Genomic DNA, 24009 nt, shown 5'->3' with positions numbered 1-24009 from the left:
CACAGACAAAATAACCAGCTTTTACTTTTAAACTGGATCAAATCTAACTGTAAAACTGTCAGAAATAATTTAATCTGGAGATGGTTAGTTCGGTGTAATAACTCAACTGCTCAGGAGATACCCGCTGCAGCTTTTTCTTCTTCTGTAAATTTCTACTGGTCAGAGACGCAGCTGTTAGGCGCGTTACCGCCACCGCGTGGACTGGAGGATATAGTTCCAGGTTGGAGGAAGTCTATCCCAACAAACTTACACCAATAATTTCCACTCATGGTTTTATTAGATCCTATTTATTATTCCAGTGGAGTTTATGACTTCTTCATGAATGCCAGCAGTGAGTCGTTCACTGTGTCTTACTCAGATATACTGAGTGAACTATTGACTCACCACAACCTCAATCTCTAAATGTTTAACAGCACCAAAGCTTTCAATTCTGGTGACTTTGGGAGTATTTATTTATTTATATGATTATATAAAGCAGCAAACATTAACATAAGCATGTGCTGCACAACATTTCATTAGTTTAATCTTACATTTTAATTTACTGTAAAGCGCTTTGCTAAATTTTGCTATGTAAACTTTTTTAGGTATTAAAACTGGTTACTGTTTGATTGATGACAAACTCCATATTTTTATACCTTGGAGCTCCGTGTTACCATGGTAATTTATAAACAATTACTAACAACATTACCTTCATCAATGTAAGTTTACATTTTATTTGATACTTGACCATTGATACGTGCTCAGTTGTATTTCTGTTTGTACTATGTTCCATTCGTGTGTCTATGTCGGGGGAGGGATGGGTGTCTTGTCTCCTCTTTTAAGCCCAGTCCACTGCAATGCGTCATGTTCCTGCTTGCCATTGGACGATCACATCTCGTACACGCCTGCTCCCGCCTCGTGCTTTGGGATGAGTTGTCTGTACATTTCCGGACGTGTACTTAAGCCTCGTCAGTCTCCATCCCCGGGGCAGATCGGTGCCGTTGCTTTGTACAGCAGATATTTGGTTACGTGTGTTGATTTCTCCTGTGTACGATCTTATGCATGTTCTTGACTTTGTTTCTGCTCTGCCCCTTTAAGTTTAATGATTCAGCTCCCAAACTGCTGGAAATGTGGAACGGGTTCTAACTCTTCACCGAGACTGCTTTATCCTGGAGAAGAGGTTTGAGGTGAGACTCCTGTCATACGCTAGTCCTGGTGAGTTTATTACCCTTAATGCTGTAAGACAGAGAAGAACATCAGTGTAAACACACAACATAAACACACACACACACACACACACACACACAGACACACATTATTCAGTATGATACAGTAGAGTAAAGAGACAGTAAGTCAGTAACTCACTGTAGTGTCTCCAGGTTACAGTGTGGATCCTTCAGTAGATCAGAGAGCAGCTTCACTCCTGATTCTCCTGGATTATTATACTTCAGATCCAGTTCTCTCAGGTGTGATGAGGAGTTTGACCTCAGAGCAGAAGCCAGAGCAGCACAACCTTCATCTGTAATCCTGCAGTAACACATCCTGCAAGAAAGAAAACCTTCTCACACTTAACACACTCAGTTTTAGCTCTGAAAACATCAACTACACAAAATCTTTATATACACAACATTTACTCTCATCTCACACACACAACAATGACAACATCACATCACTACAATTACAGTCACCACAGAGGGAAACTCTGTGTGTGTGTGTGTGTGTGTGTGTGTGTGTGTGTGTGTGTGTGTACTTCAGTATCACCGAGCTGGCAACCTGAAGTGTCACTGAGGAAGCAGCACCCTTCGAGCTAACGCTATTACATTAATTTCTTCTAATCTCTATATTTTAAAATTATTTACCTTACGTTATACAAATATAACTGACACTACTTTAGATAAAACAATCGCAACGTTGCGCTGTCGCAAATTTGATCTGTTTTTTGTTTTTGTTTTTACAAAACATCCGCGACTAGATTGTAGCCCGCTAGCATCACCTACCGCTAGCCTTGTTTACGTTTCACATTTCTCACTTACCTGTTCTGTTTTTAAAAAAATAAATAAAATATGGATACAGTTATGTACATCAGCCTCGTTCAGCTGGTAGAGGAGGAGGTGTTGGACTCATCCATAGTCAAAATCTAGTCGTCACACAAAAACCTAAGCATAAATTTAATTCTTTTGAAATTCTTTATACCAGCATAACTTATGTAGCCACAAAAAATAAGTCAAGTCCTCTAATTATTATTTACAGACCCCCAGGGCCATATGCTGAATTTCTTAGTGAATTTGCAGACTTTCTCAAACCTGGTTGTGTCTGTAGATAAAGCATTAATCGTCTGAGACTTTAATATTCACTTTGATAACCCAGAAGACCCTCTAAGAATAGCGGTTGTGTCCATCTTAGATTCAGTAGGGATTAATCAGAACGCAATCGGACCTACTCATAATGGTGGTCACACTCTTGACCTCATACTAACATACGGACTAAGTATAGAAAATATTATAATTTTTCCGCAGTCTGAAGTTGTCTCAGACCATTATCTTATCTCGTTCATAATACGTATTGATCATAATATTTCCACCTCGTCTCGCTACCGTGTAAAACATACCTACACTTCAGCTACTGCACCGAGCTTCATAAATAACCTCCCAGAGACATCAATTAGATTTGGATCACCATCAGATCACACAGAACTCGATCAGGCGACTGAAAGCTCGGAGTCAACACCCCGCTACACGCTAGATAGAGTGGCTCCACTCAAAAGGAAAATAATTAGAGAAAAAAAATTAGCACCCTGGTATAACGATCAAACGCGAACCTTAAAACAGACAACTCGACAATTAGACCGTAAATGGTGTCAAACCAAACTGGTGATATTTCAAACAGCATGGAAGGAGAGCCAACTGAAATATAGGAAATCTCTTGGCGATGCTAGAAAAATCTATTTCTCCACCTTAATAGGAGACAACAAAAACAATTCTAGATTCCTTTTCAACACAGTAGCAAAATTAACTAGGAATAAAACCACTACAGAGAGAAACACTCAATCATTACATAGCAGTGAAGATTTCATGAAATTTTTCATTGATAAGGTTGAAAATATTAGACGTGAAATACAGGCCATTAAATTAAAACCGGACAGTACTGTAACAAACCCATTACATGACAGTGTAGCAATATCAGATCAATGTTTAGAGTGTTTTGCTCCGCTTAGAGAGACCGAACTAGCTACATTAATCTCTTCAGCCAATTCATCAACTTGCATACTAGATCCCGTACCTACATGTTTGTTTAAACAGATTTGTCCAAGAGTAATTGAACCACTTCTAAATATAATCAATTCTTCCCTAAGCACTGGCTATGTACCTAAATCACTTAAATTAGCAGTTATTAAACCCTTGATTAAAAAACCTGATCTTGACCCGTCTCAATTGTCCAACTATAGACCAATATCAAATCTCCCCTTCATCTCTAAGATTTTAGAAAAGGTTGTAGCAAAGCAGTTATGCTCGTACTTAGATAGGAATAACATTCATGAAATGTATCAGTCAGGATTTAGACCTCATCATAGCACAGAGACAGCGTTAGTTAAAGTAGTAAATGACCTTCTACTGACTTACGATCAGGGTTGTGTCTCGCTGCTTGTGTTACTCGACCTTAGTGCAGCTTTTTATACTATAGATCACACTATTCTCCTTGACAGATTAGAAAATGTTGTTGGTATTAAGGGAACAGTCCTCTCCTGGCTCAGGTCTTATCTGACCGATCGTTATCAGTTCGTAGATGTAAATGGTGAATTCTCCATGTGTACTGAGGTTACTTTTGGAGTTCCGCAGGGTTCTGTTTTAGGCCCACTGCTCTTTACTTTATATATGCTACCCCTAGGTCAAATTATTCGTAAACATGGAATTAGCTTCCACTGTTATGCTGATGATACACAGTTGTATGTTTCAGCGAAGCCAGAGGACAGACAGAAGCTTAGTAAAGTTGAGGATTGTGTAAAGGACATTAGATGTTGGATGTTAACTAACTTCCTTCTACTTAATTCTGATAAAACAGAAATACTTTTATTAGGCCCACGTGTAGCTAGAAGTATTCTTTCTGATCACATGGTTACTCTGGATGGTCTTTCTGTTTCATCATGTGCAGCAGTTAAAGACCTTGGAGTGATTATTGACTCCAGCCTATCATTTGATGCTCATGTAGATAATATTACTAGGATAGCCTTCTTTCATCTCAGAAATATTTCTAAAATAAGAAACATACTGTCACTACATGATGCGGAAATACTAGTTCATGCATTCGTCACCTCTAGATTAGATTACTGTAATGCCTTACTGTCTGGATGTTCCAGTAGGAGCATAAACAAACTCCAGTTAGTCCAGAATGCAGCTGCTAGACTCCTAACTAGAACTAGAAGATACGACCATATCACACCGATATTATCAATACTGCATTGGCTCCCAGTAAAATCTCGCATTAATTATAAAATACTCTTATTGACCTATAAAGCACTAAACGGTCTCGCGCCACAATATCTAAGCGACCTTTTGGTTTTCTTTGATCCGCCACGTTTACTTAGGTCAAAAGATGCAGGCTATCTGACGGTACCTCGAATAGTGAAGGCTACAGCAGGGGGAAGAGCTTTCTCTTATAGAGCCCCACAGTTATGGAACAGTCTTCCTATTAGTGTTCGGGACTCATACACAGTCTCAGTGTTTAAGTCTAGGCTTAAAACGTATTTGTTTACTCAAGCCTACCCTGACTAGATTCTGTTCTACTACTTCGCAGTCATAATTATCTTTTTTCTCCCTCTCTCCTTTCGCCGAGCCCCACACGAATTTATGGAGATACTAGAGATCCAGATCCTTTCTGCCTCTGGATGGAGCTCAAATCTTCTGTAATTCCAGACTGCTGGGACTACGGCTGCTCTTAACGCCATACAGACTTCATATAAATCCATAATGAACTTTTTCACACTATCTGTTGTTACCCAGATGAGGATGGGTTCCCTTCTGAGTCGGGTTCCTCTCAAGGTTTCTTCCTCTTAAAACATCTTAGGGAGTTTTTCCTTGCCACCGTCGCCACTCAGTGTCTTGCTCAGTTGGGATAAATTCACACCTTTAATATCTGTATACCGTGTTGATATTTCTGTAAAGCTGCTTTGAGACAATGTCTATTGTAAAAAGCGCTATACAAATAAAACTGAATTGAATTGAATTGAATATCTCCAGTGTACGGTGTGTGTGGTGTGTGTGTGTGTGTGTGTGTGTGTGTGTGTGAGTGTGTACCTCAGTATCTCCAGTGTACAGTGTGTGTGTGTGTGTGTGTGCCTCAGTATCTCCAGTGTACAGTGTGTGTGTGTGTGTGTGTGTGTGTGTGTGTGTGTGTGTGTGTGTGTGTGTACCTCAGTATCTCCAGTGTACAGTGTGTGTATGTGTGTGTGTGTGTGTGTGTGTGTGTGTGTGTGTGTGTGTGAGTGTGTACCTCAGTGTCTCCAGTGTACAGTGTGTGTGTGTGTGTGTGTGTGTACCTCAGTATCTCCAGTGTACAGTGTGTGTATGTGTGTGTGTGTGTGTGTGTGTGTGTGTGAGTGTGTACCTCAGTGTCTCCAGTGTACAGTGTGTGTGTGTGTGTGTGTGTGTGTGTGTGTGTGTGTGTGTACCTCAGTATCTCCAGTGTACAGTATGTGTGTATTTGTGAGTATGTGAGTGTGTGTGTGTGTGTGTGTGTGTGTGTGTGTGTGTGTGTATACCTCAGTATCTCCAGTGTACAGCGTGAGTGTGAGTGTGTGTGTGTGTGTGTGTGTGTGTGTGTGTGTGTGTGTACCTCAGTATCTCCAGTGTACAGTGTGTGTGTGTGTGTGTGTGTGTGTGTGTGTGTGTGTGTGTACCTCAGTATCTCCAGTGTACAGTGTGGATTCTCCAGTCCAGCAGAGAGCAGCTTCACTCCTGAATCCTGCAGGTTATTGTGACTCAGGTCCAGTTCTCTCAGTCTGGAGGAGTTTGATCTGAGAACTGAGGACAGAACTCTACAGTTTTCCTCTGTTAGTTTACACTCCCACAGCCTGGAAGAGAAATGATGAAGTATCAGAACACTGACCTCAAACACACACACACACACACACACACACACACACACACACACACACACACACACACACACAGACTGGAAGAGAAATGATGAAATATCAGAACACTGATCTCAAACACACACACAGCCATAATACATTTACTCTTTACCATATAACAGAAATGTGAGTGTGTTTCTCTCACACACACAAATCGGAGGACAGGACACCACATCAGCATTATTATTATTATTATTATTATTATTATTATTATTATTATTATTATTATTATTATTGAAATGAAAACAGAAGGGTTTTTGTTTGAATAAATACTTTATAATAATTAAAATCATTTTTAAGGGAAGTACATGTAAAAAAAAGTCTGTGTGTGTGAGAGAGAAAGAGTGTTTGTATGTGAGAGAGAGAGAGAGTGTGTGTGAGAGAGTGTGTGTGTGTGTGTGTGTGTGTGTGTGTGTGTTTCTGTGTGTGTGAGAGAGTGTGTGTGTGTGTGAGTGAGTGTGTGTGTGTGTGTGTACCTCAGTATCTCCAGTGTACAGTGTGTGTGTGTGTGTGTGCGTGTGTTTGTGTGTGTGTGTGTACCTCAGTATCTCCAGTGTACAGTGTGTGTGTGTACCTCAGTATCTCCAGTGTACACTGTGTGTGTGTGTGTGTGTGTGTGTGTGTGTGTGTACCTCAGTATCTCCAGTGTGTGTGTGCGTGTGTGGTTGTGTATGTGTGTGTGTGTGTGTGTGTGTGTGTGTGTGTGTGTGTACCTCAGTATCTCCAGTGTACAGTGTGTGTGTGTGTGTGTGTGTGTGTGTGGTTGTGTGTGTGTGTGTGTACCTCAGTATCTACAGTGTGTGTGTGTGTGTGTGTGTGTGTGTGTGTGTGTACCTCAGTATCTCCAGTGCACAGTGTGTGTGTGTGTGTGTGTGTGTGTGTGTGTGTGTGTGTGTGTACCTCAGTATCTCCAGTGTGTGTGTGTGCGTGTGGTTGTGTGTGTGTGTGTGTGTGTGTGTGTGTGTGTGTGTGTGTGTGTGTACCTCAGTATCTCCAGTGTACAGTGTGTGTGTGTGTGTGTGTGTGTGTGTGGTTGTGTGTGTGTGTGTGTGTGTACCTCAGTATCTACAGTGTGTGTGTGTGTGTGTGTATACCTCAGTATCTCCAGTGTACAGTGTGTGTGTGTGTGTGTGTGTGTGTACCTCAGTATCTCCAGTGCACAGTGTGTGTGTGTGTGTGTGTGTGTGTGTGTGTGTGTGTGTGTGTGTGTGTACCTCAGTATTGTTGGCTCAAATTTAGCCTATTACCCAAAAACATTTAAAATTCAACTTAGAAGCCAACACTCACATCTACCTCTGAGCCCAGTTGGAGATAGAAAAAAGACACCAGCCGTGAGTGAGAAGAAGCAAGGGTCCAGCTTTATTGTTCCATTCCACCACACGAGATCCACACCGATGAGAATTCTCAGAAGTGATCCCCCCTACCCTGAGCTTAAGCTCCAGTATTTATACTGTATTTATACACTAGATAACCCATAGGTTTCCAGAAAAGGCCTATTTCACTTACACATAGAATTGAAACCAGGGGTTTTAATTTACACATAAAATCAAGACAATGTCTATTGTAAAAGCGCTATACAAATAAAATTGAATTGAATTGAATTGAATATTAAATGAAAACCTGACTGCCTCTGCCAGAAAGATTAAAATGGGCTGTGGTTGGATCTTCCAGCAGGACAATGATCCAAAACATACATCAAAATCAACACACAAATGGTTTACTGACCACAAAATCATCAAATGAATAAAACACCACAGAGTTGTTCTAGGAAAATATATTTACTGATGGGGTGGCCTGTTCTTCAGCTCAATGTGGAGTTAACAGCACATCCCAAAGTGTTTTATTCCACTTGCACCACAGCAACTTGGCAGCACTAACAATCTGTTAAAAAAAATAAATAAATAATAATCAGCCATAACATTAAAACCACCTGACTAATGTGCAGGTCCTCCTTGTGCCGCTAAAACAGCTCTTACTCGTCGAGGCATGGACGCCACAAGACCTCTGAAGGTGTGCTGTGGTTTCTGGCACCAAGACCATGGTTCCTTTAAGTCCTGTTAGATGCAAGGTGGGCCTCCGTGGATCAGACTTGTTTGTCCAGAACATCCCACAGATGCTCAACAGATGCTCAAATGATCTGGGGAATTTGGTGGCAGTCAACACCTTGAACTCTGTCATGTTCCTCAAACCATTCCTGAACCATTTTTTGTAGTGTGTCTGGGAACATTATTCCGCTGAAGGAGACCACTGCCATTAGGGAATTTTGTTGCCATGAAGAGGTGTACGTGGTCTGCAACAGTGTTGGGTAGGTGGTACGTGTCAAAGTATATTAACATCCACACAAAAGCCAGGACCCAAGGTTTCCAAGCAGAACATTGCCCAGAGCATCACACTGCCTCTGCTAGCTTTTGCTCCCCACCTGCATCAGTGAGCCTTGGGCGCCCTTGACCCTGTCACCAGTTCACCAGTTTTCCTTCCACGGGCCACTTTTGGTAGGTACAAGACCTGCCGTTTTGGCAATGCTCAGACCCAGTTATCTAGACATCACAGTTTGGCCCTTATCGAAGTTGCTTAGATCCTTACACTTGCCCATTTTTCCCCAACCGTTCGCTTGGTGCCTGATATACCCCACCCCTTCAGTGGTGCTGTTGTAATGAGATAATCAGTGTTCTTCACTTCACCTGTCAGTGGTTTTACTGTTGTAGCTGATCGGTGTATAGTTGCATTTAATGTTGTAGAATGAAAACACATTCCCGCTCTCACTTGTGTTAGCATGTTGTAACAGCTGTTCTTCCCTCACTTATTGTGTTTTTTTTTTTTTTATTAAAAAAAAAAAAACGAAACTATTATTTTAATATAAAACAAAGAAAAAATGCTGCTTGTCATGTTACAGATAGGGCCACAAAAATGTCCTCTGTGCTGATGTCTTGGCTGTATCTGAAAACTTGTAGCTTTACCCCTGACTTTTACCGTGTTGACACTGGAGATTCCTTTCAGAAATGCTCCATTAATGTCTCCTAACATAAACCCACTAGGACTAAGATGATTTATGTATTGTAGCACCAAACAAAGGTTTCAGTCACTTTTCTGTCTGTAAATTGTCCATCACTGTGTATGGGGCCATAGTCTTGTGTCCTTTATTCATCTCCGTGAATAGTCATCATATTAACCTGTTGACTGGTGTTTATCAGACAGGAGCCTGTGGTTTCCTACTCTGAACGCTGTTCGAGCCATGTCGACTTCAGGAGGCCCCACTCCACCCTTCACCACCCTGTCGGTCACCCACCCAGCCAATCACATCACTCCTGTAGAGCTGCACCGACCAGAGAAACGCAACGCCATGAACTAGGCCTACTGGAGGTATGTTTTTCCATCAAATAAAGAACATAACTACTGGGTTTTCCAAAAGTCTCCATACATAAGGGACCATGTCTGCCAGTACCAGGTCGGTTGTGCCTTCGTCAGTGGACGTGCACTTCTCGGTTGGCCTGCAACACTTGCAGTCTTTTTAATTTGTTAATAAGTTTGGAAACTGTGTTGTATGTTTGCTGTGTTCGCCATGTTTCCTGTTAGTCCATCACAACCTTGCCACAGCTTCCTGATCCAGGCATGAGAATGATTTCAGTACATTCTTCTCTTGTCAAAAGCGTTCTTAAAGACTATCTGGGGGGAAAAAATTAAAGTATGAAAAAAAACAAAACTTTTTTTGGAAGACATTTAGGTAAAAAAAAAAAAAGTGTTAATTTCCCCCATGTATAATTCTGCTTTGTCTGCTTTTGTTGGACGTCTTTGTTTTGTTATATAAGGTGTTGGCTTTATACTCCGTTATAGGCAACTTTGCATAATAACATTAGTGCTTTTTTTCCCTACAGTGAAATGATCGAATGCTTTCTTCAGCTTTGAGTATTGCTGAAGACTCAAAGTGCCGTGTGGTGGTGTTCTCGGGTGCAGGGAAAATCTTCACTGCAGGTACAGCAGTATGTCTTTTTTTTTTTCCAGAATTAGAAGTATGCTTTAATTTTTATGTGGGTTTGCAGTGCTTTTACTCTCATAGCTGTTCATTATTATAATAAGCAATGGCTCCATGTGCTAAAACCACAACACTAAGTGAAGTTCATTTAATTTAACATTTTCCTTCCGGACCATGATGCAACACAGTTGTGTATTTGCACTTTATGTAGTCTTGCGTACTGTTCTGTGTGAGACGAGTGCAACACAATAAAAACACAAAACAGCAAATACACAGGACAGTAGATACACAGGACATGGACTGTAACTATAAGCTACTGTGTAATGTAGCAGCACATGTATTGCAGTAATACTGGCAGCAGAAATAGTTCTCTAGTATAAAGTGACTGATGCAGCTACGTAAAGTCTTACTGGGTTAGTGCGGTGTGCAGTGGTATGAGTCTTACTGGGTGAGGTGTTTGACTAGCCCAGGTGAGCACTGTAATCTAACTGTCTCAGGGAAGAAACTGTTGCAGAGTCTGCTGGTGGTGGCACGGACGCTCCTGTACCTTCTGCCAGATGGCAGGAGGGTGAATAGTCTGTGAAAGGGGTCGTCCACAATACTGGTGGCTTTGCGGATGCACCGGTAGTTGAAGGAGGTGTGTGGTGGGTAGAGAGACCCGATGATCTTTCCAGCTGTCCTCACAATTCGCTGTAGGGTCTTGCGGTTGGAGGCGGTGCAGTTCCCGTACTACACCGTGAGACAGCTGGTCAGGACGCTCTCGATTGTCCCACTGTCGAAGGAGCATATTATTCGAATATTCAGGTGTCTGGGTATTGATTGTACCCTTTATTGCCATGAAGTCAATGAGAAAATCTGGTCAGTTCTAGCAGAACAGTTACCCCAGACATTGTGTAAGTTATAGGTGTTCATGTGCACTAGGGCTGCACGATTATGGCCAAAATGATAATCCCGATTATTTTGATTAATATTGAGATCTTGATTATTTATCACGATTATTAATTGATTTTAGTGACAACATATTTTTATTGCACTTTCACATTTAAGTTTTCTCATGCCACAATATAACACACAAGTAGGCATGAGAACTTGAGCTGGTCAATTATGACAGAATTTAGGAACATCGTGTGAGTCATGACATTAATTTATCTTCTGATAAACTAAATCTAATATTTTCAGTTCATCTTACAGACTGTATGCAAAAAACAACTGTGGACCTGTTTGAAGTCTGCTCCTCTTAAATATATTTAAAGCTGCACTATTAGACATTTCCACTCTCCTGGTTCTGGGCTGGAGTCAGTTCTCGAACCGCTCTGTGTGTATTGTGTAGATATCTGAATAATCTCATATAGGATGTGATTGGGTGAGTTCATTTACCCGTCAGATGCAGAGCGCTTTAGTTTAATGGTGTTCATTAGGGACGCTCTGATCAGGATATTTACAGCTGAAACTGATCCAGATACCAATCTTTTTTTATTTAAGCTTTAATCAGGAATTCTGTCATAAACAGTTAAATGTAAGCTCTCTGCTCATGGACACTGTTAACTGAATAAAATAATAGCAATGAGAAATACTGTTGGTTAATTGATAAATATACAGTATAAAATATTTATTTTAAAATATCTTGAACAATAAAGAGTCCTAATTAAGAGTAGACTAACACAAAAATGATCCATATTAGGAAAAAGGTTGATAGCTTTCTAAGGAAATAGTGATCTAAGGTTAAGGTCAAATTGATATTAAATGCAACCCATAGTAATTAAACATTATTTCATTTCTCATTTTATTTATATTTTATAAAGTTATTATAATATCTATTTTTTATATATTAAATGATTTATTTATAACTAAGAACATTTTCTGTCTTTACATTTTAATAGTTTTATTTTTGTTTCAGTTTTAGATCGGTTCCCCAGTACAGTGTCCATGTCTGCTGATCATATTGTGTTTTGGGGGGATAAATCAAAACATGGAAACTGGAGTTGACTTTTCTAGTGATATCTGGCAACCGTGAGTTTAAATGGAGTGAATTAGAGTTAGTGAAGGAGAGCTGCAGTGTACTGTATGTTTACAGACTGAACTGGTGCTACTCTTGATTGTGATTGGTGAGGAATTATTTAATAAAGAAGTCTGAATTAAACCCACCTTGTAACGTTATTATTAATTTACTCCGCCCGAAGCCGCTGTGGCTACACGAGCAGGTGAAAGTTCAGGTCATTTTGCGGGATCAATAAAAGATGGCGGTTGTGAGATCGGAGAGTTGAGAGAAGCAGATGATGTAGAGTTACTTCATCATAATGGCTTCTCTGCAGTATTTCCACACTTGTACAGTGGACTGAGGAGATGAAAAGCAGTGTGAAAGTAACTGTTGCGCGGTGTAGATGTATTTTGGATTTCCTGTGGTTTTAATTCCGATTGTATTATACAACTCCGAACAGGTCACTTGCACCGGTGTGAATAAATATTTATTCACAGTCGCACAAAGTACTTTTCAGTCACAATGCGAGTGAAGTGGTTGCACCGTAGAGTCCCGAGTTTATCTGCAAAGTTTGTTTCCCACTCAGCGTGATTAGGTTTAATGTCCCCGACAACCTCTGAAGTGCTATTTAGCATCGTGCTAATTTCATGATTTCCCCTCGCTCTGGAGCTCGAAGCGAAGCTAGCAACTCGAGGGCTGAAATGCTAATTCCGTTTCGGGGTTTTGGCACTACAAAATGACGTCATCCCTGGCCACTCTATGGTGATTGGCTGTAGTGTAGGAGCCGCTTGATTTGATCTGCAGTGGAGTTTTCTGTGAGCGGAGGACGGAATTTAAATGTCAATATCGCAGTCGATCATGTTCATTTAATCGTGGACAGTCAAAATCGTAATCGCGATCGATATTCGATTAATTGTGCAGCCCTAATCTGCACTAAAGAAGTTTTGGGAGCAAGCAGTTCACATTTTCAACTATGAAGTCTGCAGGACAGACAAGTGCTACAGTGCATTTACAATAGCTCTCAGTATAGCTCCATTCAAATATTCAGTGACAATGGACACATCAGGCACCTTGCATTTGCAGATTGAGCTCATTTTAAACCAGACACTAGAGAGGGACATTAGCTGAGAGACGTGATGTCATTTCCAGTAAGGGAACACAGTGAGTATCGATGCTCACTGGTTTTTGTGGTGCATTGTGGGATTATTTAGGGAGCAAACGTTCCAGTGCACTGGAAGGATTTTGCAATTGAGACAACACTTAAAATGGCTGACTCCCTGGTCTCTTGAACCCAAACCCTAAACTCAACAGGAAGTCAGCATTTTGATTTTTCTCTTGATTTTTTCCTATGTTTTTTTTTTTTTTTTTGCCATTTCCAGGCCTCGTACTTTAACGTACTCCTCCTGGAGCTTTCATCAGATCGGCATCACATTCGGTCAGTCTCATCTACAGGTATTGACGATGCTAAATTCCGAAGCTTTTGAATTTTTATTGCTCGCCATGGGTGTGGCGCTCTCACAAATTTAGAAGTTTCACCATGAAAAAGGAAGTTGTTATAACTCAAACATAGAATGTCCAATCTGGGGATGTCACAATACCAAAAATCTAGTAGTCGATACCAGCAAAAATACACGATACTCGATACCACTTTGTGTATAAATAAATAATACTTTTAACTCCTTTATTTAAAGACTTGAGCATTATAAAAAACAATACTCACATAATATAAAAAGCAATTACAAAATAGATATATAATAAATATGTGGGCATAAAATGTTTTTTCTTCGAGATGTTCTGAAATAAGGTCTGGTTTCGGTGTATAGTTTGGGGATCTCTGTATACATGAAGTAATTTTTGCCTGGTATCTGGGGTTGAACCGCTGAAGCAGAGGGAGGGGAGCAATCACATTTTAGCCCAGAACCTTTAGCTTGCCTTTGCCAGGAGGTTCAGACTTGGCTTTCAACAAGATAAAGAGCCAAGCATACTTCCAAATGAACACACAAATGGTTCAAGACTCAAAATCAGTGTTTTACAATGAGCTTCAAATGTCCTCCATGGTGGCATGGACCAGGACCCCTCGGTCTGCAGCATTACAGGAAGATTTCAGGTTAGACATTACGGGAAGAGTCTCGGTGCTGTTATTGTCTCTGGGGCAGACATCAGTTAACATTGTGACCCCTTCCCTGGAGAGAACAGCATTACAATTCTGAAAACAGTTTTTGTAAATAATAATTCACTACTTAAAGCATGTACCTGAGCTCCTGCTATGCAGTAACTAAAACTGTCTGCAACTCACGTGTTACTTCATTCTTTAGTTCCTTCTCTTAAGTGTAGAGCCTCTGTCAGATTGTGTGATTGATAAAGAAAAGCACATAAATGACAAAATACCAGTTTGAGTGCCTAGTGGTCTAATCAGGAAATGCTCTTTGGAAGCTCAGTATATGCACTTATCCATTTGCATTTTGATTCGGCTGTTAGTGCTGAGGATGTCCTTAAGGTGATGTGCTGCTTTTGGCAGATTTAGTAATTCTCTTTAGTCACATGAGCACTAATGGTTTTTCTAAATTTTTATGTAGTTTATTTTGGATACAGGCAGAGGAAGTTCAGTGAAAGCTTAAGAGACAGAATGGAGAGGACCCAGGTAAGCTATTTCTTCAGTGATTGTAGTCATATCTGAAAATGATTGGTCAGTTGACTGCAGATTGCTGAAGTGTGAGTGTCTGTGTGTCGTAGCCCTGCCTCCATTCTGCCCACTGTTTGCCAGCTTGGGAAACATTCTGCAGTGTGACGTGCCGCTTGGCATGCTGGGAGCTGTGCTGCAGTGGGCTATGGAGCCCAGTGGAGGGACACTGGTCTGAGTCCATGCTGCAGAGGGTAAATGTTTGGATGTTTTGTTAAAATGACATGATAGTGTAGTAAATTCAACAAAATTCCACTTGCTATGCTGTGTTCATGAGCATCACTTTTTAATGACTGAGTAGTGTTCACAATTCTGTATGTGTGTGTTGCTACAGGTGCTGCACTTGTTAGGCATGGCTCTGCTGGAGGAGCAGCAACAGCTAGAGAACATTGGGGATGACGAATGAAGTTACTTTCAACTTCACCCTGAAAATCTCCCGTAAGTTTTGTACATCATCTCACACAATAGAAAGTCTCAAGCCTGTAGTTAGATCTGTGGTTCTTGTATCACAGGTCCCGGTGAAGCCCCCGGCAACACTCCAAGCATCCTGGCTCTGTTAGAGACCTTGCAGCATGCGCCCTCACTTGGAAGTGCACAAAGACATGATTCGCTGGATCCTTAAAGTAAAATTACATCTTGATTATGTTTGCAATTTGCCTTACTCTCTCTATGCAGCACCTAATATGTCCACCAGGTGGCAGCCTAGCATGTTTTACAATTCGCTCACTGAAGGTAGGCGCAACATACAAAAGATGAGCGTTTTTACCATGAAGTTTAAAGCAGTGCTGCATCATCAAGACCTGTTTGAATTCCAAGCAGTGGATTTCAAACACCGCTCAAGGTGGCGTGGCTGGTAGGCAAAGCAGCACCTCTTACCACGGTGAAGCACAAATGCTTCACTGTCCCCAAAGCGGTTTTGCTGCTGATCATCTGTAGGTGGCCCTAGGGGTGTTTTGATGTGGCTTATTGTGCGTATTACTTAAAAGCTGTATGTCAACATGAATATTTAAATGACATTGTAAGGATTGCTTACTACACAAACTGAATTTCAATGCACTGTGATGTGTTGCATTTTATTTTCCATATAGTGAAAACTGTCAGGACACCTGCACCAGGCAGAACATGTACATATAAAGGCCATGGTGTAGGCCAAGGCTAATGATGTATTGCAGTATGTACTTTGAAGAGCAAACAGGCAAATTAAATGTTAGTAAAATTGTAATGCATCTTCAGTATTTAATGGTATGGTGTGTGTGTATATACTTTTTAGTGCACAAGTGTGTTCTATTGAACATATGCTTAGTTTTGCAAGACTTTGATTGTGTGTGCATGTAGTTCTAACTGCACTGCTGTATCGTTTTCTTGTAAAAGTATTTTCCTAAATTATGTGTCTTTTTCTACACAGATGGTGGTTAGCATTAAAACGATGCGCGAGTGCACAGCTGCTGCACCTCCCTGTGAAGGAACAGGGCACTGTCACAAGGAGGTCACACTTTGAGCAACTTTCTATTCCACTGACATATTAACCATTACCCTTTAAAGTGCTGAAGAGCTTAAATCTACGTGTGTGTGTGTGGTGTGTGTGTGTGTGTGTGTGTGTGTGTGGTGTGTGTGTGTTGCAGACTGTGTGGGACAAAGACAAAGCATAGAGAAAAAGGAAAGCTGAACTGTGCTGGAAAAAGACCATGGCTCAAACATTATAGAGCCAGAGTCATTTTATCAATAAGTACATAGATCTGCTCACGCAGGATTCAGAGCATCTGGACGCCTCAGCCTCTACATCAGCAGAGCATAGGTACCTAAGCATGCTCGTAGTGACGCAGTGTTCTTAATAATTCAACTTGTATTGTATTCTCAATATCCAGTCAGTACATTTATGTCAGTAAATGCATGCATCAACACTTCATTAACTTTGCTGAGCAGTTGTCTGTTCTTTGTCCTAAAGGTTCTTGCATATAATGGTGGTCTTCACATAACATAAGTAAATTCCCATCCTTAAACTCTTTATCTTGCATATTCATTTAGAGCATTTTCTGTTGGGGTAATGAGTAGAGAGGATCCTAGGCCATTTTTAGCAATTTCCTGGTGAGTAAAAAAAGATGAACCCATTTATTCAACATTGATTATTTTAACAAATTCAGAGGGACCTTAACATAAAATTAAGGTTATAGTGTACTTGTAACCATCCGTCTCTGCTTGGTACAGCCCCAGTTCAGGTGACGGTGCTCTGGCTGTGTGTGGGACCTCGTCGTTGGCGTGCCAGAGGAGGAGAGAGGAGGCAGATGGAGATGTGTATCCTGTGTCACGAAGCGCAGGAGATCCTACCTGATGGCACCGCCATGGTGCTCGCTGCCTTTGTCCAACGCTCTACGGTCATGTCCAAGAACCACAAAAGACCCCCTCACAATCTAGGTAAGGTTATGGTTTACAGTGTGCAAGTCAAGTAATTGGAAAGGTTTGAGTAGCCAGTGTGCTTATTTCTGGAGGATACATGTGTGTTCCAGAGAGCTAGTGATCCCCTCTTCATGCACCCTGACCTGTCCTTTGGTACCCATACCGGCAGCTGTGGCCACATCATGCACTCTCACTGCTGGCAGAGGTGAGGAGTTGGGCAAACTGTTTACCAATACAGTGTTAGTTGTAGTGGCTCTGTAACCAATGCAAATTTGCCTATGAAATGCATGGAAGGGTACAGAATGACATTGTAACAGTTCATACCCCATTCCATTATTCGTTTATTTATTTATATATTTTATAGCAAGGGAATTGATATCATCTGTAGCTGAATTGCATGTCTTGCCATGTTGAGATCAGAGTATAGAGTTTCTGCTTATGTAAGATGGCTAATCCACTGCTGTTGCAAGATATTTAGTCACACTGACTCAAGTTTATTACAGTAAATTTGCCAGTTGTCCCATTGAGGTGACATTTTCTCTGGTTAAATAGTAAAATGCATGCATGTTTGTAGTTACAGCAATAGTGAGCAGCCAGGTCTGGCTCATTGGCTGAATACAACGTGCCAGCAGATCAGAGCCTTGCACTCTGCTCATAAGAGAGCCAAGCCAACAAGTGAGTCTCATCATATATAGTGCGTGTGCTCCTTATTTGTGTGTGTATGTGTGCACAGGCAGTCATATTGTGGTGTTTGTCTTTTAGATGCTGGTGAGACAGAGACTGTGGAGGACTCTCCTCCTCCTGAGAGTTTCAGGCTGGACCACACACCAGTGTAAGCATACCCACGGTTTCCTTTCACAACTGCGTATCTGAGTGTGTCTTTAACACTGATCTGTGATGAGTTTTGATAGCACCCCTTATTCAAGCTCCATAAGGGAGATGCTGATGACATTTGGGACCGCAACTTATAAAGTTGGCCTTAAGGTGCACCCTAATGAGCAGGACCCCCGTGTGCCTATCATGTGCTGGGGCAGCTGTTCTTGCACCATCCAGTCTATAGGTCAGTCTGCACCCATTTCTTACGGACTAAGAATTCATGTATAAGATTTACAATATTCACTAACGTGTGTTAAGGGGTAGTTAGTAAAAATGTTTTGCTTTTTGGTAAAGAACATTATGATATGCATTTGTTGTTTTTCTGTGCTTGTACAGTGAGGGAAAAAAGTATTTGATCCCCTGCTAATTTTGTACGTTTGCCCACTGACAAAGAAATGATCCGTCTATAACTTTAATGGTAGATTTATTTGAACAGTGAGAGACAGAATAACAACAAGAAAATCCAGAAAAACGCATGTCAAAAATTTTATAAATTGATTTGCATTTTAATGAGGGAAATAAGTATTTGACCCCTCTGCAAAACATGACTTAGTACTTGGTGGCAAAACCCTTGTTGGCAATCACAGAGGTCAGACGTTTCTTGTAGTTGGCCACCAGGTTTGCACACATCTCAGGAGGGATTTTGTCCACTCCTCTTTGCAGATCTTCTCCAATCATTAAGGTTTCGAGGCTGACGTTTGGCAACTTGAACCTTCAGCTCCCTCCACAGATTTTCTGTGGGATTAAGGTCTGGAGACAGGCTAGGCCACTCCAGGACCTTAATGTGCTTCTTCTTGAGCCACTCCTTTGTTGCCTTGGCCGTGTGTTTTGGGTCATTGTCATGCTGGAATACCCATCCACGACCCATTTTCAATGCCCTGGCTGAGGGAAGGAGGTTCTCACCCAAAATTTGACGGTACATGGCCCCGTCCATCGTTCCTTTGATGCGGTGAAGTTGTCCTGTCCCCTTAGCAGAAAAACACCCCCAAAGCATAATGTTTCCACCTCCATGTTTGACGGTGGGGATGGTGTTCCAGGGGTCATAGGCAGCATTCCTCCTCCTCCAAACACGGCGAGTTGAGTTGATGCCAAAGAGCTCCATTTTGGTCTCATCTGACCTCAACACTTTCACCCAGTTGTCCTCTGAATCATTCAGATGTTCACTGGCAAACTTCAGACGGGCATGTACATGTGCTTTCTTGAGCAGCGGACCTTGCGCGCGCTGCAGGATTTCAGTCCTTCATGGTGTAGTGTGTTACCAATTGTTTTCTTGGTGACTATGGTCCCAGCTGCCTTGAGATCATTGACAAGATCCTCCCGTGTAATTCTGGGCTGATACCTCACTGTTCTCATGATCATTGCAACTCCACGAGGTGAGATCTTGCATGGAGCCCCAGGCCGAGGCAGATCGACAGTTCTTTTGTGTTTCTTCCATTTGCGAATAATCGCACCAACTGTTGTCCCCTTCTCACCAAGCTGCTTGGTAATGTTCTTGTAGCCCATTCCAGACTTGTGTAGGTCTACAGTCTTGTCCCTGACATCCTTGGAGAGCTCTTTGGTCTTGGCCATGGTGGAGAGTTTGGAATCTGATTGATTGATTGCTTCTGTGGACACGTGTCTTTTATACAGGTAACGAGCTGAGATTAGGAGTACACTCTTAAAGGGAGCCAGAAATCTTTCTGATTGAGAGGGGGTCAAATAATTATTTCCCTCCCTGTATGATCATGACTATTCCCTAGGGTCACTACAAAGGCACAAGGAAAGATTGAATGAATGATTTTATGGTACAAGTGCTTACTTAATAATGATCATGTATGCTGTTTAATGATGTGTGTATGCTGTTTAATTATGGTGTACAATCTAAAATGTGTTAATCATATAAAGAGGCGTGGAACGAGAAACCAGAGAAAGAGAGAGAGGAAAAGAAGAAACAGAGCTTGGAGAGAAAGCAGCATTACTGTCGGACCTACCCAAAAGCATCTTACACCCTACCCGCCAGATCAAGAGGAGAGTTACATAATCATTCCCCAAACCTGGTCTTCCCTCACAGAAGCTGTTCAAGAGATATGGGCCTCAGCTTTCTGGAATATCTCCCCAACAAGTGTAGAGTGAGATCGAGTCCCACGGCAAAACTTTTGCGTCGTAAAATTTACTTCCAGTGTAAATTTTTAGCAGTGCAGAGCTTACAGAGATTACAAACTGCAGTTTTATTATTCCACACGAGACATCATCTTTACACACAGCACAAAGACCATGTGTTTTCCCGCCCTCTTTTGATTGACAGGATATAATCGGCCCTGATCATCGGATGTTTTTAAACTATTGGCCGAAAGCCCATAGCATGAAAAATAGCCTTTATCGGCCGATACCGACTATCGGTGCATCTCTAACATAGTCAAGTATATGCCAAGAGTTTTGAAACTGAGGAATGTCTTATGTTCTGTAAATGATGTTAGACAATTTCTTAAATGTATTATTTTCTTAATTTTTTAAAATAATAATTGACCAAGCTTAATAAGGGTTTAAATTTGTTAAAGCAGCAACATTTTCCATTTAGCCCAGTCTATACGCTAAATGGAAAATGTTGCTGTTGATGTTGCGTTTAGGCTATCTAACATTTAAAGGGTGTTTAAAGGAAACACAGAATGTTCCTTTAAACACCCTTTAAATGTTAGATAGCCTAAACGCCTGTGTCAGTATTTATATTATCCAAAATGTTTTTGCAGTTTGGTCTTAAATTTTCCCTCCTGGCAAATGCTGTGATTTCTTCCGTCAGAGGTACTACCTGAAGTGCTACATGTACGTCTCACCTGGTGGACCTCAACATTCCCTACAGTCTGGAAAGGTCCCTGTAGACCTAAAGAGGGAATGATTAGGGCTTATGGAAAAAGCACAGCAACGAACCTCAGGTAGAGACACCTCATTTTCTTCCCATCATATTTTAGTACAGATTCAGGGAAAAAGACTAAATGCAAGGGCTTCTCTATCATCTCTCTTGAAGTCTGTAGTAGTAATAATAATAATAATAATAATAATAATAATAATAATAATAATAATAAATTTATAATCAATGTTTGTCTCTACTGTATGTGTGTAGGCTGTGCATCTAGTTGCAGATTTGTGTTTGGTGTACGAGGTTCCACGCTATCAAGCGAAAATATTTTATTTTGAATAACACTGGATACTGGTAATATGTGTACAGCAAACAGACTTTTATTTATATCTGCAGAAATATGACCTAAAACATCATCAGATTTTCACAGAAGTCCTAAAAGTAGATAAAGAGAACCCAGTTAAACAAATGAGACAAAAAGATTGTACTTGGTCATTTATTTATTAAGGAAAATGATCCAATATCACATATCTGAGAGTGGCAAAAGTATGTGAACATCTAGGATTAGCAGTTAATCTGAAGGTGATATTAGAGTCAGGTGTCTTCAGTCAATGGAATGACAATCAGGTATGCGAAGCTCGATCAGATTTCCAAGTTGGAATGTAAAAGGTCTGAATGGTCCCATTAAAAGATCCAAGGTTTTGACACATTTAAAACTACAAAAACCTGACGTTGCATTTCTTCAGGAAACTCATCACCATCTCAGGGATCAACACAGACTCCAAGCTCGCTGGACATCGCATATGTTCCACTCCAATTTTGATTCCAGGTCCAGGGGAGTTTCTATTTTGATAAGTAAGACTTACCCTTTTCTTCTGATAAAGTTATTTCTGATGTAAATGGTAGATATGTGATTGTGGAAGGGAAAATTTCACAAACGCCAGTAGTTTGGGTGAATGTATATGCCCCAAATTTTGATAACGCTCCTTTTGCTCAGAATTTGTTATCAAAAATTCCTGCTTTGAACACACATCTCTTGATATTTGGGGGGGATTTAAACTGTGTTATTGACCTGGTTTTGAACAAATCTAGCGCTGTTGCAAAGGCTCCCTCTGCAATGGTGAAGGTGTTCTCTGAGTTTATGGTTCAGAATGGTTACATTGATCCGTGGAGGTATTTTAACCCCACAGTGAGGAAAATACTTTTTTTTTTCTCATCGTTTTCTCGCATTGATTACTTTTTTATTAATAACTCTCTAATTTCTCGGGTTGTAAACTCTGAATATCTACCAATTGTTATTTCAGTCCACGCTCTTCTACCTTCACATCGTGCCATCGTCCACCATGGAGGCTTAATTCTCTACTTTTTCAGCATTTTGCAAGTATATTTCTACTTCAAGAGATGATTTTCTTCTTACTAATCAAACTAATGCAATCTCTTACTCTTTACTTTGGGAAACTCTAAAGGCCTTCTTAAGGGGACAGATAATCTCTTATTCTGCTCATGCCAATAAGCAACTCAAGGATAAGAAAAGAGATATCGGATAACATTCGAGCTATTGACGACCAATATGCTCTCAACCCGACCCCTGAGCTGCATGAACAAAGGCTTTATTTGCAGGCGGAGTTCGAGTTGTTATCGACAGGTGAGGGGGAGAGGCTGTTACATACGTGTGGCAATTATTATGAATATGGGGATGAGGTCGGTCGGTTTTTGGCTCACCAACTACATAACCGACCGGCTTTGCACTCTATTACTCAGATTATGCAGTCCAGTGGTGCATTAACCTCGGATCCTGTAGAAATTAATTCAACTTTTAAAAGTTTTTACTCCTCTTTATACACAGCTGGAGCTCCTGACAATTCAGGTAACATGGACCATTTTCTTAGAAATATTGATTTTCCCAGAGTTGACCCTCTATTGGCATCTGAGCTTGACAACCCCATCACCTTAGATGAGATCACTAACTCAATCAATTCACTGCAATCTAAGAAGTCACCTGGCCCGGACAGGTTTCCTTCCGAATTTTATAAGAAATTTCATGTTGCGTTGGCCCCATTACTTCTGGCTGTATTCGAGGAATCCTTAGAACTAGGTACACTGCCACAAACATTGAGACAAGTGTCTATAACTCTATTGCTTAAAGATGGGAAGGACCCAACATCATGTAATTCATACAGACCTATCAGCCTCCTCAATGTTGACGTCAAGATTTTAGCCAAACTTTTGGCCTCTCGTTTAGAGGGGGTTCTCCCTAGCATTATTTCAGAGGAGCAAACCGGATTTTACAAAAGGACGGCATTCCTTTTCTAATATTCGTACTCTACTTAGTATTTTATATTCAAAATAAAACAGCAACTCCTCTGAAGTGGTCATTTCTTTGGACGCAGAAAAGGCGTTTGATAGAATAGAATTGGAAAATCTATTTATGGTGCTGAAGAGGTTCAGCTTTGGGGATGTACTGATATCGTGGATCCGTTTATTATATGTGGAACCACAAGCTTCCATAAATACCAGCGATACTAAATCTGACTATTTTACTCTGTCACGGGGTATGCGCCAGGGATGTCCTCTGTCTCCCTTACTTTTTGCCATAGCAGTTGAGCCTCTCTCTCGAGAGCGCTTAGAACTCTTCCTGTATTTCAGGGTATAATCCGCAAGGGAATTGAACATAAACCAGCCCTATATGCTGACGACTTACTACTTTGTTACAGATCCAATTGCAACTATTCCAGAGATAATACGTGTATTAAGTGACTTTGGGGAAATTTTCAGGGAATAAACTGAACCTACAAAAGTGTGAATGCTTCCCCATAAACCAGTCTGACCAAAAAATAAAACGGACTGAAATACCTTTTCATTTGGAGGATTCAAAATTCAAATATCTCGGAGTTAATGTCACCCGTTCTTATTCTGCATTAATGGTGGCGAATTTTACACCCATCTTTTGAAAGTCAGCCTTTCAAAGATGGGCAGCTATACCATTATCTCCTATTGGTAGAATAAACTCAGTAAAAATGAACATTCTTCCAACATTCCTCTACCTTTTCCAGTACATCCCTTTGTTTTTACCCAAATCTTTACTTCAAGAATGTAGACCAATTAATCTCCTCTTTTTATATGGGCAGGAAAAACTCCCAGAGTTTCCAAATTTTCACTTCAGAGGAGT

General features: G+C 40.8%; 1 protein-coding gene and 2 long non-coding RNA genes across 3 annotated transcripts; 2 read left to right on the top strand and 1 right to left on the bottom strand.

Annotated features, from left to right (window-relative positions):
* Positions 1 to 697: 697 nt before the first annotated feature.
* LOC128630041 (uncharacterized) lies at positions 698 to 6026 on the bottom strand. The gene is made up of 3 exons (XR_008394265.1): positions 5873 to 6026; positions 1345 to 1521; positions 698 to 1215 (listed from the first exon to the last, which is right to left on the bottom strand). It is a non-coding gene; the product is annotated as an uncharacterized LOC128630041 (long non-coding RNA).
* A 9118-nt stretch (positions 6027 to 15144) lies between these two features.
* Positions 15145 to 16620, top strand: LOC128630076 (uncharacterized). The gene is made up of 3 exons (XR_008394316.1): positions 15145 to 15175; positions 16143 to 16223; positions 16360 to 16620. It is a non-coding gene; the product is annotated as an uncharacterized LOC128630076 (long non-coding RNA).
* Positions 16621 to 17659: 1039 nt separating this feature from the next.
* LOC128630022 (E3 ubiquitin-protein ligase UBR2-like) lies at positions 17660 to 18646 on the top strand. Its single transcript, XM_053678602.1, has 3 exons — positions 17660 to 17806; positions 17894 to 17963; positions 18043 to 18646. The coding sequence occupies exons 1-3, from the start codon at positions 17692 to 17694 to the stop codon at positions 18233 to 18235; spliced, it is 378 nt and encodes a 125-aa protein (XP_053534577.1). The 5' UTR covers positions 17660 to 17691; the 3' UTR covers positions 18236 to 18646.
* Positions 18647 to 24009: the final 5363 nt, after the last annotated feature.

Source organism: Ictalurus punctatus, unplaced genomic scaffold, assembly GCF_001660625.3.
Source record: "Ictalurus punctatus breed USDA103 unplaced genomic scaffold, Coco_2.0 Super-Scaffold_100046, whole genome shotgun sequence".
In the NCBI taxonomy this organism is placed as follows: domain Eukaryota; kingdom Metazoa; phylum Chordata; class Actinopteri; order Siluriformes; family Ictaluridae; genus Ictalurus; species Ictalurus punctatus.
The sequence above is the reverse complement of the archived record's forward strand: the minus strand, read 5'-3'. Positions and strand labels throughout refer to the sequence as shown.